The sequence below is a fragment of the Hydra vulgaris genome, chromosome 03 (assembly GCF_038396675.1).
Source record: "Hydra vulgaris chromosome 03, alternate assembly HydraT2T_AEP".
Taxonomy (NCBI): domain Eukaryota; kingdom Metazoa; phylum Cnidaria; class Hydrozoa; order Anthoathecata; family Hydridae; genus Hydra; species Hydra vulgaris.
In genome coordinates this window covers 70,011,285-70,027,500 of record NC_088922.1, presented here as the reverse complement: position 1 = coordinate 70,027,500, position 16,216 = coordinate 70,011,285, and the positions used below count along the sequence as shown (strand labels likewise).

At 29.4% G+C, this 16,216-nt stretch overlaps 1 protein-coding gene across 1 annotated transcript in view; it reads right to left on the bottom strand.

Annotated features, from left to right (window-relative positions):
• LOC101234802 (low density lipoprotein receptor adapter protein 1) overlaps positions 1-1,788 on the bottom strand; it is a 30,450-nt gene extending 28,662 nt beyond the window's left edge. The window contains exon 1 of the mRNA XM_065794137.1: positions 1,632-1,788. Within this exon, the coding sequence (XP_065650209.1) occupies positions 1,632-1,719 (88 nt within the window). The 5' untranslated portion in view covers positions 1,720-1,788. The remainder of the gene's footprint in view (positions 1-1,631) is intronic.
• Positions 1,789-16,216: the final 14,428 nt, after the last annotated feature.

Below are 16,216 nucleotides of genomic sequence, written 5' to 3'. Positions count from 1 at the left end.
TCGGAGCAGGTTCCTTTGACAAAAATTTTGACCTATTACTATTTGACCTAACCAGTAGTATTGACCCCCTCCCCCGCCCCTATATAGTTTTTGTTCCTACGGGCCTGATTTATAATAGAATATTCTGTACTAATCAATAACATGGAAAGTAACAAATCAATTGCATGGAAAACAAAATAAAGTTTTTAAAAATCTACTAAATATTAAAAAAATATTTTATTATGTATTATTTCTAATCATTTTCATATTGATAACAGTTAAAAAAGAAAACTTTAATATACAAAGTTCAAAGTTATTCTTAACATGATTTAAAAAATTGTATAATACATGTACAAAGTTATTTTTATAATAGCGGCTATTTCATAGTAGACATTACTGCTTTTTCTTATTTAATAAGAATATTTCAGTTAAATTATTAAAATCCCAAAAGAAATTTTATTTGACAATTGGCTAAATAATTAAAACTTTTAATTTTTAATGCATTTAGTAATAAATCAAAAATACTTTTGAAATTATTTAACTGTCACACCCTAACCCTAACCCTAACCCTGACCCTAACCTTGATCATTTTTTTATAAAAATCCCTTCCTAGCTGTACTATGAACTCAAAGAGTGGTAAAATTGTCAAAAAAATAGAATCGTAAGAAATAATACAAAAATGATTTTAATATTGTCGAAATGTAAATTTAAAGTATCAAATAACATTTTAGTTCACCGAAACAAGTGATGTTGATAACACTCCTCATTGTTTATCAAAAATAAAACTAAAGTTGGTATTTCGCATAATTGGACCAAAGTCTATTTGGTTCAATTTTTGCAAACTTATTCATTCTATACGTAATAAGTTTGTAAATGAATTACAAACTCATTTATAATGAATGAATCTTTTCTATATGTCTTATTTTATAGACGTAATATAATGTTACTCAAATAATTTATTTTTATTTGTCGTCAGCTCGGAATACAAGTGTCGTATCAATAATTTTTTTAATCATATATAAATATGTAATTTTCTAACTTATGTAAATTTAACATTATTTTAATTAAAAAAAAAATATTCTGTGTAACGTTATATGAAAATCATTTTTTACATTTATATAACTTTAAACTTTCATTAGTTAGATAATTACATATTTATATATAGTTTTAATAAATTTTTTGATACGAGACTTGTATTCCGAGCTGACGCTGTATAAAATTCTTTTACAAGTTTAAATAAAGTTGGTTCTACAAGCTTTAAAACCTTTTATCTTTTACGCAATACAATCACTTGTGTTAAATACTTGTGTTAAAAACTAGATATTTCTTTTTAAAAATCTTTTTACTTACGTTAAAATTTTTGTTAAATTTATTTCTAGCAAGAAGTTTAATTAGAAAAATTGAATCTATTACATTATTGTTTCCGACATTGAAATTGGGAATACCATAAAAGTATTTGCTTTATAAAAATTTAGCAAACAATTTTTATTTGTTATGGAAAAGTTTTATGACTTTGAAATGCTCTGCAGGTGTAATCTATTTTCTCATTTCATACAAACATTTGCGCTTCACTGAATCAATTAAACGGAACTTTTTCAAAATATTTTTTATATGTCGTAGTAATAAATTTGAATTATTGAACTCCAACTTACTTTCTCTGTGCAAAGCATTGTCCAGTTTCTTTCTGACAGCACGTGGACTTTTCTTTATTTTTTCTGCCGCTACTTTTAAAGAGTCCATATTAAACTAAACTAAACATAAATAATTACATACCAAAATTAACATATGTTTGCTAAATAAAACAAATTTATGTTGCGATGCTCCGTAGACGTTCCGTGCCTAAATGCGCGTACTATTTGCAACTTATAAAGTTAAAAAAATAAACTTAATATCAAAAAAAATATCTTTAAATTTCAAAAATGAATTCACTACTAAATAATTTAGAATACTTTCAAGCTTGGTTTTAATAAAATTATAACTTTTAAAAGACGATGCAAATAATCCTTCATTGTGAAAATATAATTAATTTAATAATTGAAGCTTATACTTTGTTAACAACTATTGTATACCACAAAACACGTTTATTAAAAAAATGGACAATACTCAGTGGGAGGAATTACGAACTTAGTAAACCAAAGAAAAGTAAAAAAAAAGTACCACTAACAATACTGGAAACCAAAACAAAGATATACAAAAACTTCTTAAGAAAGTTCAGTAATTTTTTATACTTATTTTATTATTTTTTTAAGTTTTGAATCATATAAATAATTGTGACATTAGAAATTCCACACTGATTCACAAAACTACAAATAATACCAAATATAACGGTTCTAATAAGAACTAAAACTATTAATATTCTTAACAAACTTTCTGAACAAATTAACGGAAAACAAGCATGTAAAAAAATAACGTCGACTTTTTTGCTAAAATTATTATTGTAAAGGAAAATATCTAGATCCGAGATAGCGAGGTGGACTACTGAAATACCGGAAAATTTCCCGGTGGGCCAGTGTGAAAACTAATAACATGTGAGCTGGTGGGTAAGCGTGAAAATATAAAATAAATATTCTTTCCTCGAAAACACATTGACAATCATTTTTTCAAATGTTGAAAAAGTTTTTGTCAATGTGTACACGGCGTTAACATGTAAGTTAACGCCTTGTACATACCAGTCAAAGCTACATTTTGAGTCACTTTTTTGTCATAAATGAGAAACCTGAGTATAAGTCGAAATAGGCATGTTCCTGGAAGTCATGGAAGAGGTTTTTAGTTACGTTTATCACAAAAACAATGGTTAATTATTTCATTGGTATTCTTTTAGATCTTATGAGTAAGAAAATTTTCTCCACAGATGGTGCAAGTAAGATGTCAGGGCAGTATTTTTTTACAATTACTTTCGTTCTTTTACAATTTTCAAGATTGTAGTATAAAAAACGTATTTACATTCAAAAATAACCAAATCCCTGTGGGTATGCTGGCAACATGAGGTACATTTACATACCTTATTGCGCCAGGAAAACTCAATAAAAGATCATTTATTATACCCAGAGGCGATTTTACGGGGGGTGTTATACCCCTTCCCCCATCCCCCCAAAGAAGGCGATTTTTAAGTTATATTCGTATATAGAATTTCCTCTGATTATACCTTATTATGAGAAAAACATAACCATCAAACTTTCAGTTTTTTTCATTAAAAGTTTTTTGATCATATTTTTATTCTGATTGTTTTTTCGGTTCCATATATATATATAAATTTTTTATCGATGTACCAGATTTTGTAAAAATAGATCGGGTTATTTTAATACAATAATAATTGTAATAATTTACAAAATCATTGTATAATAAATGTACGGCAAATGTAAGATAAATGCACAACATAAGTGCAATATATGTACGAGAAATCTATTTACTTTTTCAACTTATTATTCTAACAATCGATTTTGTCTTAGCATGTAATAAAAAAACCAAAAAAAAAACAGACATATGCGCACACACACACACACGCAAGCACACAAATGTATACCTTTTTTCTTTTATTTCTTTATTTTGATAAATATTTTGCGCTTAACTTCTTTACAGACATCAAGTAATAATTATTAAACTTAAGTTTTAACAATATTTAAAAAAAAAATCACATACATTCAGAATTTTAATAAAATTCGCAACTAAACATTAAAAAGATTTTTACAAAGCCTATTGAGTTCATTTCAGAGTTTATTGTTTGTTTTATTAATTGTAATAATATTTATAATAAAAAAGAATAAATACAAAAAACTTAGTTAAAATACATCATTAAACTTTAAACTCATTGAGTGACATTTAGATTATGAATCGCATTATGTTATGAAAAGTTCTTGAGTTCCCTACTAAAAGTTACAACTTTTTAAGTTTAAACTTTTGATCATTTATTAATCTGAATATTCCTTCGTCAAATCTTTTTATCCAAAATGATAGCATTGTTTTGCTTGTCTGATTTAAAAATGAATACATACATACATACTTTAAAACATCAGATCATACAAACTCTCTCAATACTAAATAGTTTATTTGAAATATTCGCCGGATTATAGGCACCAGCATAATCAGCTGTTCCATCAAATGTTCCCAAAGTGTATGTTGGTGAATCTAAACTCCAAACACGAACAAAAATTTAACAATACCAAAATTTTTTGATTGAAAGCAAGTTAAACCAGTCTGTATAAGCTTTGTATAAAGTAAATTGAAATGAGGATATTGAATGGGATAAAGCAAAACACTTAAAATGGAGGCTAAAAAATTTGATAGAAAAGTCCTTGAAGCCGTTATTCTCCAATGTACGATGGTATAAATTTAGACAATGGGTAATATGTTAAAACAAATTTTTAGACTTCATTTTTTTCACATTTACGTAAAAGAAACCTTATAAAGGTGACGTCAAATTAAAAAAATTTTTTTTTTGTTATTTAAGGGGCTATCCCCCTTAAAATTTCAAAATTTTCAACAAAAAAAAAAAAGTCCTAATTTTGAACTACTTTTACCTATGTAGGATCATAAAAAATGTTTATAAAGTAGCATATTAATCTATAACTATCTTAAATGAAATACTTTGAAGTAATATCTCTAGCAATGCCATAGCAACGCATTTGATTAACTGTATACATCATTAATATCACCAAAAAAAGTGTTATAATAATTATGTACAAGCTTGAACAGCTTCTTTATGAATTATTCTAGAAGTTTTGTAAAGGTTGGTACATCAAGCAAGAAAATTTGAGTCAGTTATTGTGTTATTTTATCAGCTTAATTTTATTAGTGAAAATGTTAATCCGCTAATATTGATTGTGTAAATAAAATCTGTTATTATTGATTGTGTTTCTGATAGCGTAATTATTGAGTTGCAACTAATAAATTTAAATGCTACACTTGTGTTTCGGACCCAAGTATTGAAAACTCGACGTTTGTCCGCTTCATCTCGTTAAGTTGAAGACTTAAAAGATTCACTTGTTTTGAAACCTAGTATATCTGGCTATCGTATCATTGATGTTGCTGTTTTAATTTCTGTTTTGAGTTCTTTTTTGTATCTATGATGTGATAGTCCCACACTCTCATTTGGCGAAAGATATAATAAACAATATGGTTTATCTTGTTATATCTTAAGTGTCTGAAAAAAGATTGCAAGTATCTTCGTCAGTTTTACATCTCTATCAATGATTACAATTTTGAAAGATTTGATATTAATAAGCAAATAGTTTATTGCATACGATTATTGGACTATGGATAAACAGGCATAAAAACGTTTTGTACAATTATGAATTTAGACAAGCCTATGACCAAAAAAATTTTGAAAAGTTACTAAAAGTAATTGTAACAGATGTTAAAACTGTAGCAGAACAAACCATGATAAATGCTGCAAATAAATTGCAAAAAATATATGGCACTGACTAATATTTGTGTATCTTGCGATGGTTTCGTTCTAAAAGTCTAATCTAACTGCTTGTGCACAAGCAGTTAGATTAGACTTTTAGAGACTGTGAGTAAATTGCAACCTTTACAATATTTAGAGATGACTTCAACATCTATCACTTTGCCATTAACAGTAGAAAAGACTCCGTTCAGCGATGAATTTCTTTTTTTGTACATGGTACAAAAAAAGAAATTCATCGCTGAACGGAGTCTTTTTTACTGTTAATGGCAAAGTGATAGATGTTGAAGTCATCTCCAGATATTGTAAAGGTTGCAATTTACTCACGGTCTCTAAAAGTCTAATCTAACTGCTTGTGCACAATGGAGAACGTTCTATGTTTCTAAGCATACGTAATTACCAAGGTTAGTGCAAATATAATGCTGATAAAAAAAATAAAGCAACATAAGCCAGGAATGGGTTTACCAATGGCCTTTAATATGAAAGTAAGATATATATATTTGAAGAGAAGTGCGTTACAAAAATGAAAAGACAGTGAATTACAAAAATGTTTGCATGGTAAAATACAAAATGCTAACGAATCGTTTAATAGAATGATTTGGGACCGTATACCAAAACAAACATTCGTCTTGCTTTTCCCATTAGAAATTAATATATTTTATGCTGTAGCTTACTTTAATATTGGAGGCAACTGTATTTTAATACAAAACTAAAAACTGTACATAAAACAAGACTTTCATATGATTGCAGGATGCAAAGCATTAAATAATGAAATAATAAGAAGCTTTGAAGTTAAAATGAACCCTGAGTCAAGTCGGCAAATATTAAGTGCCAAAAAGTTGAAAAAAAATAACAAAATAATTGAAAAGGCTTATGTACCTGGTGGATTTTGAAATTTTGGTTTACTTTTTTTTTTATCTATTTTATGAATAAAGTCGTTCTGTATTTAATCGTATTTTTCTTAGAATAGCAATTTGTGCACGCCGGCCAATATATTTGGAGAACCGTATAATATTTTTCTATGAAACTTTCACGAAGTATTTACCATATTACACTCTATGATATAAATGGAATAGATTTTAATTAAATTATATAAACAAAAAAATTTTTCAATAAAAAGATAAAAAATTTGACTCCTGTTTTTTGGTCATCTTGTTGTGGTGGTGACAAAAAGTTATGAAAAATCTGTTCCACTCATATCATAGTCCTACCCTATGGCAACATTTTGGTTCAATATTGGTTGGTGGAAATGTGCCTATTGTGTTCTGATGTAGTCTTATAAATAAAGCATCAAAATAAAATATCCCGACGGAGTATAAAAACATCTCGACGGAATACAAAATATCTGCACGAAATTCGGGATATATTTGTAATCCGACGGATTACAAATATATCCCGACTTCCACTAACTTCCACTAACTACCATGGTAGTGGAAGTGGTATGCCACTTCCACTACTATGTTAGTTACTTCCACTACCATGAAAGTTAGTGGAAGTGGTATACCACTTCCACTAACTTTCACTTTCACTAACTTTCGCTTCCACTAACTTTCGCTTCCACTAACTTTCGCTTCCACCAACTTCCATTAACATTCACTACCACTAACTTTCACTTTCACTTCTGAAACTGTTAAATATCAGAAGATCGCCGTGATAAGATTCTAAAGATTAAAGAAAAAATTATGTTGAAAAAAAATTAAATAAATATACAAGTACTTTTTGTAAAACAAAATAAAAAAAGAAATGTGCAGACTCGCAGGTGATGGTTCCCGTAGAGCCTTTCTAAATAAAGACTTCTTCCGATACAAACCTTTTCTTAAAAAGTAGACTAGAGCATTCATATTCTACTAGAAATCTGTGTAAAAGAAAGCTAAATATGCCATCTTAAAAAACTCAGAAATTTGGCTGGCACCCTATTGTCTATCTGTGAGTCTGTAAATAAAATAGAAGCCTTGGATGCATTATAAATGAGTTCAAAAAGTTACAACTTCATCTTTATCATCTTTTTTTTTATCTTTAACAAAATCAATTTAAAGTTCTGAAAAATGTTTTATTCTAACTTTTTGACATTATTATCTCTTATTAATAAAATTATTAAAATATACTCTTATTTTATTTAATGTTATTTTATTATTTCTTATTGTTTTGGATTTTCAAACGTTTATTTTTATCATGTATTTTTTTTTTTTTATTACTCTTTATAACTATATATCAAAAATAGTTTTTAATGTTGAAAAATAGTCGCAATATTACACAGGCCTGCAAAATGAGAGTCATAACTTCCTAAATAACATTTAAATTTCATTTGTGGAACCTGGTCTTTTTCTCCTGGAAGCTTCGGTTGTGCGATTTTCGCTTAAATTTCCGGTTTGGATCGTAGCGCTTCAATAACCAACAATAGTCCGCCATCATGTTGGTATTCCATCTTCCTTGATACTGGACTTCAAGCTCTTTCAAATCTTGGTGAAATCTTTCGCCTTGTTCTTCGCTAACGGCTCCTAGATTTTCTGAGAAGTAATCAATATGAGAATTTAAGAAATGAAGTTTAATGCTCATATTACAGTCCATTACACCCAAATTGGAAATCATTTTGGCCACTATTTCTTTATAGTCGGAGCTTTTATTGTTCCCCAAAAATTTTGTCACCACTTCCTTAAATGACTGCCATGCTTGCAACTCGATATCATTAAGTTTTTCATCAAACTTTTCATCCGACATTAATTTCCTAATATCAGGGCCGACGAAAATTCCTTCTTTTATCTTAGCTTCTGATAAAGATGGAAAAACTGAATGCAGATATTTGAAGCCTTCCCCCTCTTTATTTAAAGCCTTCACAAATTGCTTCATTATACCCAATTTGATGTGCAATGGTGTCAGTAAAACTTTTTCTCTGGGAACCAAACTCTGTTTAAGTACGTTTTTGAATCCTGGTGTTAGTTCAGTTCTTGGAGTCCATTCCTTTTTGGTTCAATGATGTTGTTTATCCCGGCTATCCCACTCGCAAAGAAAGCACGGGTATTTTGTATAACCACCTTGTTGGCCTAGTAGCATGCTTATGATTTTCAAATCTCCACACAACATCCAACCGTGTTGCTCATAAGCTATATTAGTCAAAAGCTTTTCCAAACTTTTATAACATTCCTTTAAATGGACAGAATGTGCAACAGGTAACGAGGCATATGTATTCCCATTATGCAGAAGAACTGCTTTCAAACTTCTTTTTGAGGAGTCAATAAACAATCTCCACTCGTTAGGATCGTATTCAATGTCGTACATTTTCGTCAAGCCTGGAATATCTTTACAGAACACTAAATCTTCATCTTCAGCGAAGAATGGAAGAAAATCTTTTTCTCTGTGACGGTACCATGAAAATGAAGTACGAGGTGCCAGCATATTTCTTTCTTTTAATCGTGATCCGAGGAGTTCCGCTGCATCTTTGGGAAGATTCAAATCTCTTGCCAAGTCGTTTAAATGTGACTGTGAAAAGAGCTGACAAGCGTCAGAATCTCCATGAAATTCAGGATCAGATTGGTGTACATCCTCTTCCTCTATATCACAGTCAGAATTTTCAATTTGTAGAGCTGGAATTGGGGGCTGCACCATTTTTGAATTGCCAAATATTGCAGGCGTAACTGATGACACGTTTGGATAGTTTATGTCCCTTTTATTTTTTGAATTGTATCCAGTTATGTCACAACAACAAAAGTAGCAATCTTTAACATGGTCGTTAGGCTCTCTCCATAGCACAGGCGAAACGATTTTGAAGCTATTTTTCTGTCCTTTTGACCACTTGCGATGTTCTAATAAACAAGTCGTACAAATTTTATGAGGTGCCCAAGTTTTGTCTTGGTTACTTAAAACGAGTCCAAAATAACTTTTATAAATATTTTTTACAAAGTCTGTAATACTGTTTCGTTGTTTTATCGCCATAAATTTCCCGCAAATATAACAGAAACAATTAGGAGAGTTTAAACAACTTCGCGATGCCATTTTAAAGTTTATGTTGCAAGATGCGCACTTCAACTGTTAAATTTCTAAATCAGTGCGGGTACTTATACAAAAATCCTTTGGTTTATCTTAATTACATCCTTTTCTAATAATATTCACAACAATTAGTTAATATTACCAAATCATTATGTAATAATGAGCTCATTACTAAATTAAGCCAAAATGACCCGTTTTTGACATGTTTAATGCGAATTACTAATACTTATTATGTAGTCATTAACAAATTACTATTTGGCGTTAATTTCTATGTTCCCTTACACTAATTATATGAAATAAAAATTGAGCTGAAGTAAATTAATAACGTTTTAGACATTTCAAAAGGTAGGCGCTCAAACATTTTAAAGCAAAATCTTAAATATTCCATATCAAAAAATCCTGACGTGATGAACTTTTTTAATTATTTTTCTCGTAATCAGCACATCAGAAACTATAAAAAACGTTACTCAGATTTCAAAGAGGAAAACCATTGCAGGCCTGTCTTATTAGTAACGGGACTTCAGGGCTTCCAGAGGTTTATGAGGATCTAATTATGAAGTCCTTTACAATGTATGGTCAATTTTTATAAATTTTTATGTCTGTTGTGAAATAATAATTTAATATAAAAAGTTTAAAAAATAAGTAAAATGTTCGACGAAACAATTTACAAAAAGCGATTAAAAATAATTGAAGATATTTTCAATCAAATATATAATTTTTTAAGTTTCTGTTTGAAAGCATAAATTAAACCACCTAGTCGTAGACGTTTTTATTTACCTAGCCTTACATAAATAATAATTTCTCATTCGTTATTTCATAAATGATCGATCTTAAAGTTTTATTGTATGAAGGGATAGTTGCTATTTACAATACACTTAAAGTGAATGATATCCAAAAATAAATAAAGGAGTTATAGCCCCCAAAGTGGCAAAAATTCGAATACTGGACAACATTTTAGGATTGACGTTTTTGTTCTCCAGTATTCGACACTTAAAAATTTATATAAAAGTATTAGTATAAAAGTTAGGTACTTCTTTAAACTTCTTAAAAATTTTTAAAATGTTAGGTACTTTAATAATAAGTTGCGAAACGAAAAAGTATGTTTTTTATAGTTTACATTTATTTTGCTTTGTTTTGGTGGTTTTCTTCGCGCCACAGCTTAATTTTCTTTTAACACGAGTTGTAGGTGTGTTTTTCGTACTTAGACGTAGGCGTGTTTTTCTTCTTTTTTGCAGTTGCCAATTGGACTTGTTTGCGAATTTCTTTGACAGTTATAGGTTTTTTCCTTTTTTGTCGGATATCCCCTAACACGGAAACTACTTGAGGCGTTATCAAGATAGGTGTTGCATGGAGTTCTTGAGCAACTTTCCTAACTTTAGGAACAGTCTTCTTTGGCGAGGGAGACCATCTATGATGCAATAAGGCTTTGCTTATAACTGTTCGTTTAGAAAGCGATGCTGATGGAGTTAAGGCAGGAGGAGGTAAGAAAGTTTCCTTGATTGCGCCTAAAGGGTAAAAAAAAAGAAGCAAGAAGGCAATATTAAATAGGAGTGTCAGGGCAAACATTTACAGAGTTCATGCAACTTAATATAGGCTATGCTATTTTAATAGAATTTAACGGAAATATAAATATAACCGTCAACATAGCTTTTTTTCTTTATATGGCTTCTTTCCTCTACATGGCTCGTTGATATTCTATTTGTATTTCTTCTTTGTAAATAGTTAAACCATTTTCCCTAGTGGAAAAGCGCAACGATTCTAAACGTTAAAATCTAATGACCGAATCACAGCATCCAAATGAACATCTGTAAAAAATATGTACACATTTAAATAAATTGAATGTTTATATGACTATTGTTTATTTAAAAAAGTTTGAGTAATAGCTTGAAAATTTAATGTGTAAAATTAACTTACAACTTTATTGTTGCGTCTGCTCCCAGTGATTCTATAATATTGGCGCAATATTTATCAGATAGGTTTGAGTTCTAGCATTGAGCTTTGGAATGGGATCTACTTGCATGCTTTACTCCATCTTTTTCCTTGCAAAACACCTGCAAACAAAAACATCTTGCATGAATGCTCAATCTCTTTTGTTAGTTTGCTTTAATATGGGGCTTCTAGGTTAAAGGAATAGATGCCACATTTTCTAAATAAAATTATGATTTTTTCTTTGCTTATTGCAAAACAATAAAGGTGAAGGAAAACTAGAGTAAATATTTCCTATAGTAATGTACTTATTATTGTTCTTTGCTCTGCATACTTTAACACAGATGTTCCGTGCTTCTTTTAAAGGAGCAAGCATCCCAATACAAGAGGTTGGAAAAAATTTGTAGTATTTGGAGCAAAATAAGATGAATTTGGAGATTGGCCCCAGCTGTTTCACAAGATGATAATTCATTCTTGATTCATATTTGCTTGACCAGACAACGACTGGTCTTAGTATTTTGATGGCAAAAAATCATCTATCAAAAGCATTGGCTTGGTGTTCATATAAAAGTTTACTCTTTATATGCGGTAGTGGTGTTGTGGTAAAGCGCTCGCAGTAGTTTACTCTTTAATGCAGTAGTGGTGTAGTGGTAAAGCGCTCGCTTCATAAGCAAGAAGTTCCGAGTTCGATCCACCACGTCTCTGGTAGTACCGCGCTCAACTTGTTTCTACGCGCAGCGGCCTTGTTCGTCAAGGTTCGTGTTTCGGAGTTATAGAGTTAAGAGAGGGTTATAACCACTACTAAGTAGCCTCCTCATCTGTAGTGGCCTTATCGGCCTTGAAGAGGTGAATAACAAAAAAAAAAAAAATAATATATATATATATATATATATATATATATATATATATATATATATATATACATATATATATATATATATATATATATATATATATATATATATATATATATATATATATATATATATATATATATATATATATATATATATATATATAACCAGACTCACTTTTCCCGATTGCAGCAAGTGTTTCTGGAAATACCTCGTACACATTCATCAGAACTCTTACATTTGCGTAAATAATTTAAGGTGGAGGGAGAGACCCGTCAGCACCGATGTTTACTAAAAAAAAAAAAGAAATAGATCTTAATGGAACCCAAACTTTAAAATAAGCATCAAGCTGAATGAAATTTAATGTAAAGTATCTTAATAAAAGCATTAGGCGTAGCGAAGATTTATTAGACACAGGTCCAGGGCCGTTCTTATGAGGTTTCTCATTGGGGGGTGTTGTATGTGTTTTTTACCATCTAGAGACACATAAAGCTTCTCAATATTTGATATTTGCCAACTATACATCAAAACTTGCCAACTCAAGTACTAAATGTACAAATGTGCTAATTCAAATGCACATATAACAGGTTTGGAGAGGTAGGACACCCCCTACACACCTGTCCGAGACGACACTGCATAGATTTAAGCTTTAAGCTTGATTGTAAGCATAATAATGAAAAAAATAAAAAAATAAATAAATAGAGAAGCTAAACTTACCAAGTATTGTAACACGTTCTTTTGTATTTGTTGATGTTGCATAATCGACATTTTAAAGCCCTTCTCTGCGAGAACCCTCTTGATTCTTGTTGAAAATTGAAAAACTGATTCATCTATATTAAAATTCCTACTCGCCTTTTTTGTTGTGTCAAGAATATTATTTTATGTCAAGTACGCTCTTATGTATAAAATCTATTTATGCACAACTTGCTTACTAAAATTCATTGTTGCTGGATTTAAAGGCTTGCTGGTGCGCGTAACTATATTTGGATATCTCTGAAGAGTGAATACCTAATGAAATAAAAAAAAAATTATAGCTCATAGATAATATATACTAGACCAATGTTCAAAACTATAAGTTAAAACAAATTGCAAGAAAATAAATGACAAACAAAATCGTGGTTTTTGAATCAATAGTATTTAATAACTAACCACTTTTCTTCAGGCATTCAAGTCCTATATCAACCAATTTAAAAAGCCAATTTCTGTTTATCTATAGGAGATTCCTTTTATCAAATATACATAAAAAAATAAGGGATAAAATAGTATTTTTATACCAGCACCTGTACCAGTCAAGAATGTATTCCGACCCATCTTTTTGACTTGAATGCGGTGTTGTCGAAGATTGGTATAAAATTCAATAACTTATTGAAGTGTTAATTTCAAACATGAATCACAGGCGAAAATCATATAAAATACTAAATTGTGGCTCAGAACCCCTATTATGCGATAAAGTAATGATAGTAAATTTTTGTTATTTTTTTTTTTTGTCGAATACTGGAAAACATAATAAATGTCTTCCAGTCTTCGACACTTCTTCTACCCCACCCCTTTTTTCTGTGTTTTAATTTTAAAGGTTTGTATATTCATCTCATCTATTTCCGTGTCAAAGAAAAAATTTCAATTGCATTACAGTTGTCATGCGTTTCTTGTGGTTATCTGAAATCAGTTACGAAAGTTATTCTTAAGAGTTGAGGGTTTTAACGGAACTTATTTTGCCTCAAATCATAAAAATAAACACATAAGATGTGTTTATTTTTATGTTTATGATAGCCAAAATTCTTTCATATATACAAAAAAAATAGAAGATCATTTCATTCATTATTTCAGCACTTTACTTTAGTTAGTATTTGCTCAGCATATTTTTAAGTGATAAAACATCAACGACTGGAGGGGCTGTCGACAACTGGGTGGTTTACCACTCAGTTGTTGACAGCCCCCCCAGTCGTTGATGTCAGTAAGTTAGTTTAGTAAAAAAAAATTAAACTAGAAGCATAAAATATTAAAAAAATTTAGTTGATATACATTTAAAACATTCATTCCTTTAAAACGAATATGTACAGATTTGTAATTTTTTATTTGTTATTTTATATTTTAACTTTATCTTAAATTTCTTCTTTTTTTAACTTTAAGTTCTTTTTTTAACTTTAAGTTCTTTTTTAACCTTCTAAAATTTCTGACCAAATTTTTTTTTTTTCTTAAACTTATTAATTTCACTCTTTTATGTAATATTGGAAGATGTAAAATTTAATTGTATTTTTTTTGTATTTCACAAAGGGGCTTGATGATAGGTCATTTTGACTTCTACTTGCCCCAGTCAGCTTGTAATTATATATATTTGTTTAAATTTATAGATAACATTGTAAAATGTGTAAAATGACGAAATAAATAGAAATTCTAAAACCTTAGTTTTGCTTGAGAAGAAAATGATTTTACTTATTGCATGTTTTTTTTCTTATTTACTTAATTTTTTTCTTTCATTAGCTAGTTTTTTATTAATTTTAAATTATGTACTAAAATATTTGCTATCGGCCGCCGACTGGATGAGCTGAGTACTCAGTTCATCCAGCCTATAGCAGCAGCTTGTTAAAATGTTATTAGATTTTTTATTTATTATTTCAACCGTTAAAATCTCGATAAAGTTTCGTTAAAATCTAAAAACCGTTAAAATCTCAATTTAAAAAAAAAAAAAGCCATTTAGATTTTTATTCAAAAATTAAGAATTGAACATTTTTAAAATCCTGGGGTGCAGGGAAGGGGGGTTAAAACGTTATATAAAATTTTAAAATAATTTTGAGCAGCCGTGGCGTAGTAATTAGAGTTCTGGCTCAGAACCCAGAGGTCCGAGGTTCGACGGCCACTTATTGGACGATCCAATAAGTGACATTGGGAAGGAAAGAGGCGTGAACTTCTAGTTAAATGCTCTCCCGCGGAGCTCTGTGATAAGACCGTAAGGACTTCTAGGAGTACCTAAATAAGCTAAATAAAAAAAAAAAGCTTTGCTGCTAGAAATTTGTCTTTTATTATCAACAAAAAATATTGTCTTCAGTAATTCTCATTTCTACCATGGTACCAAGACTAGCATCATATGGAGCGTTGTTGGACTCCTTCTAATATCAATTAATGACTATAAACCTTTAACCCATAAAGTAAAATTTGTTATACTTTATGGACTAGATTATTTATTAACTAGTTTTTTGCTTTTAATGTTTTAAAAATGTATACGTTTAAGAAGGAGAAGGGAGGAGGATTTAGTTATAAATAGTGCGTTCGTACGCAGAGGGATGCGGTTTTTGAAAGAATAGCATTACGTACAAAAGGGATAGGGGTCAAAAAGGATACAAAAGGATAAGTAAGTTTACTGCATTCATACTTAACGGATGCCTTCTAAGTAGAAGATTTAATATATTTAACATTTAGTTTTTCAAAATACGTTTTTTTTTTTTAACAATTTAATTGCTTTAAAAATAACCTATTTAAATATCGCGCATTTAATGCCTAAAAACTAAAATATCTTTTAATTTAGTAATGGATTAAAATTCTCGTTAACATTGTTATAATTTTAATAATAATAAAAATGAACATAAATAGTTATTATTGTGTTTGCTAGATAAAAAAAGTCCAAGGTACAATTAAAAAAATAATACATAATTATACTCTGGGTACATGAAAAACATATGTATACTCTGGGTACATGAAAGAAACTGCAGCTTATTCTTCTTAAATATGTGGAAATTAAAAAATTAATTTGTACATACTTGTACACAGAAAATAGAAAAGATTAGTTAAAAGTTAAATACATCTGCTAAAATATAACATTAAAATATCTGCTAAAGTATAAAAATGCGTATCAAATTTCAATTCTGAATAATTAATGTTTAATTGGAGTTGCTAAAAACAATAGTCTGATATTGTTACAATATTAGAGATTTATCAGAGCTCTTCTAACTTTTTAAAAAACATAATAAAAATTTATTCCAAATATTTGTCTATAACACAGGTCAACAAAAAAAATTTTTTTTTCTGGTACCGAGCAAACAATTTGTTTTTTGTATAGCCTTTCTCATTTTGATTT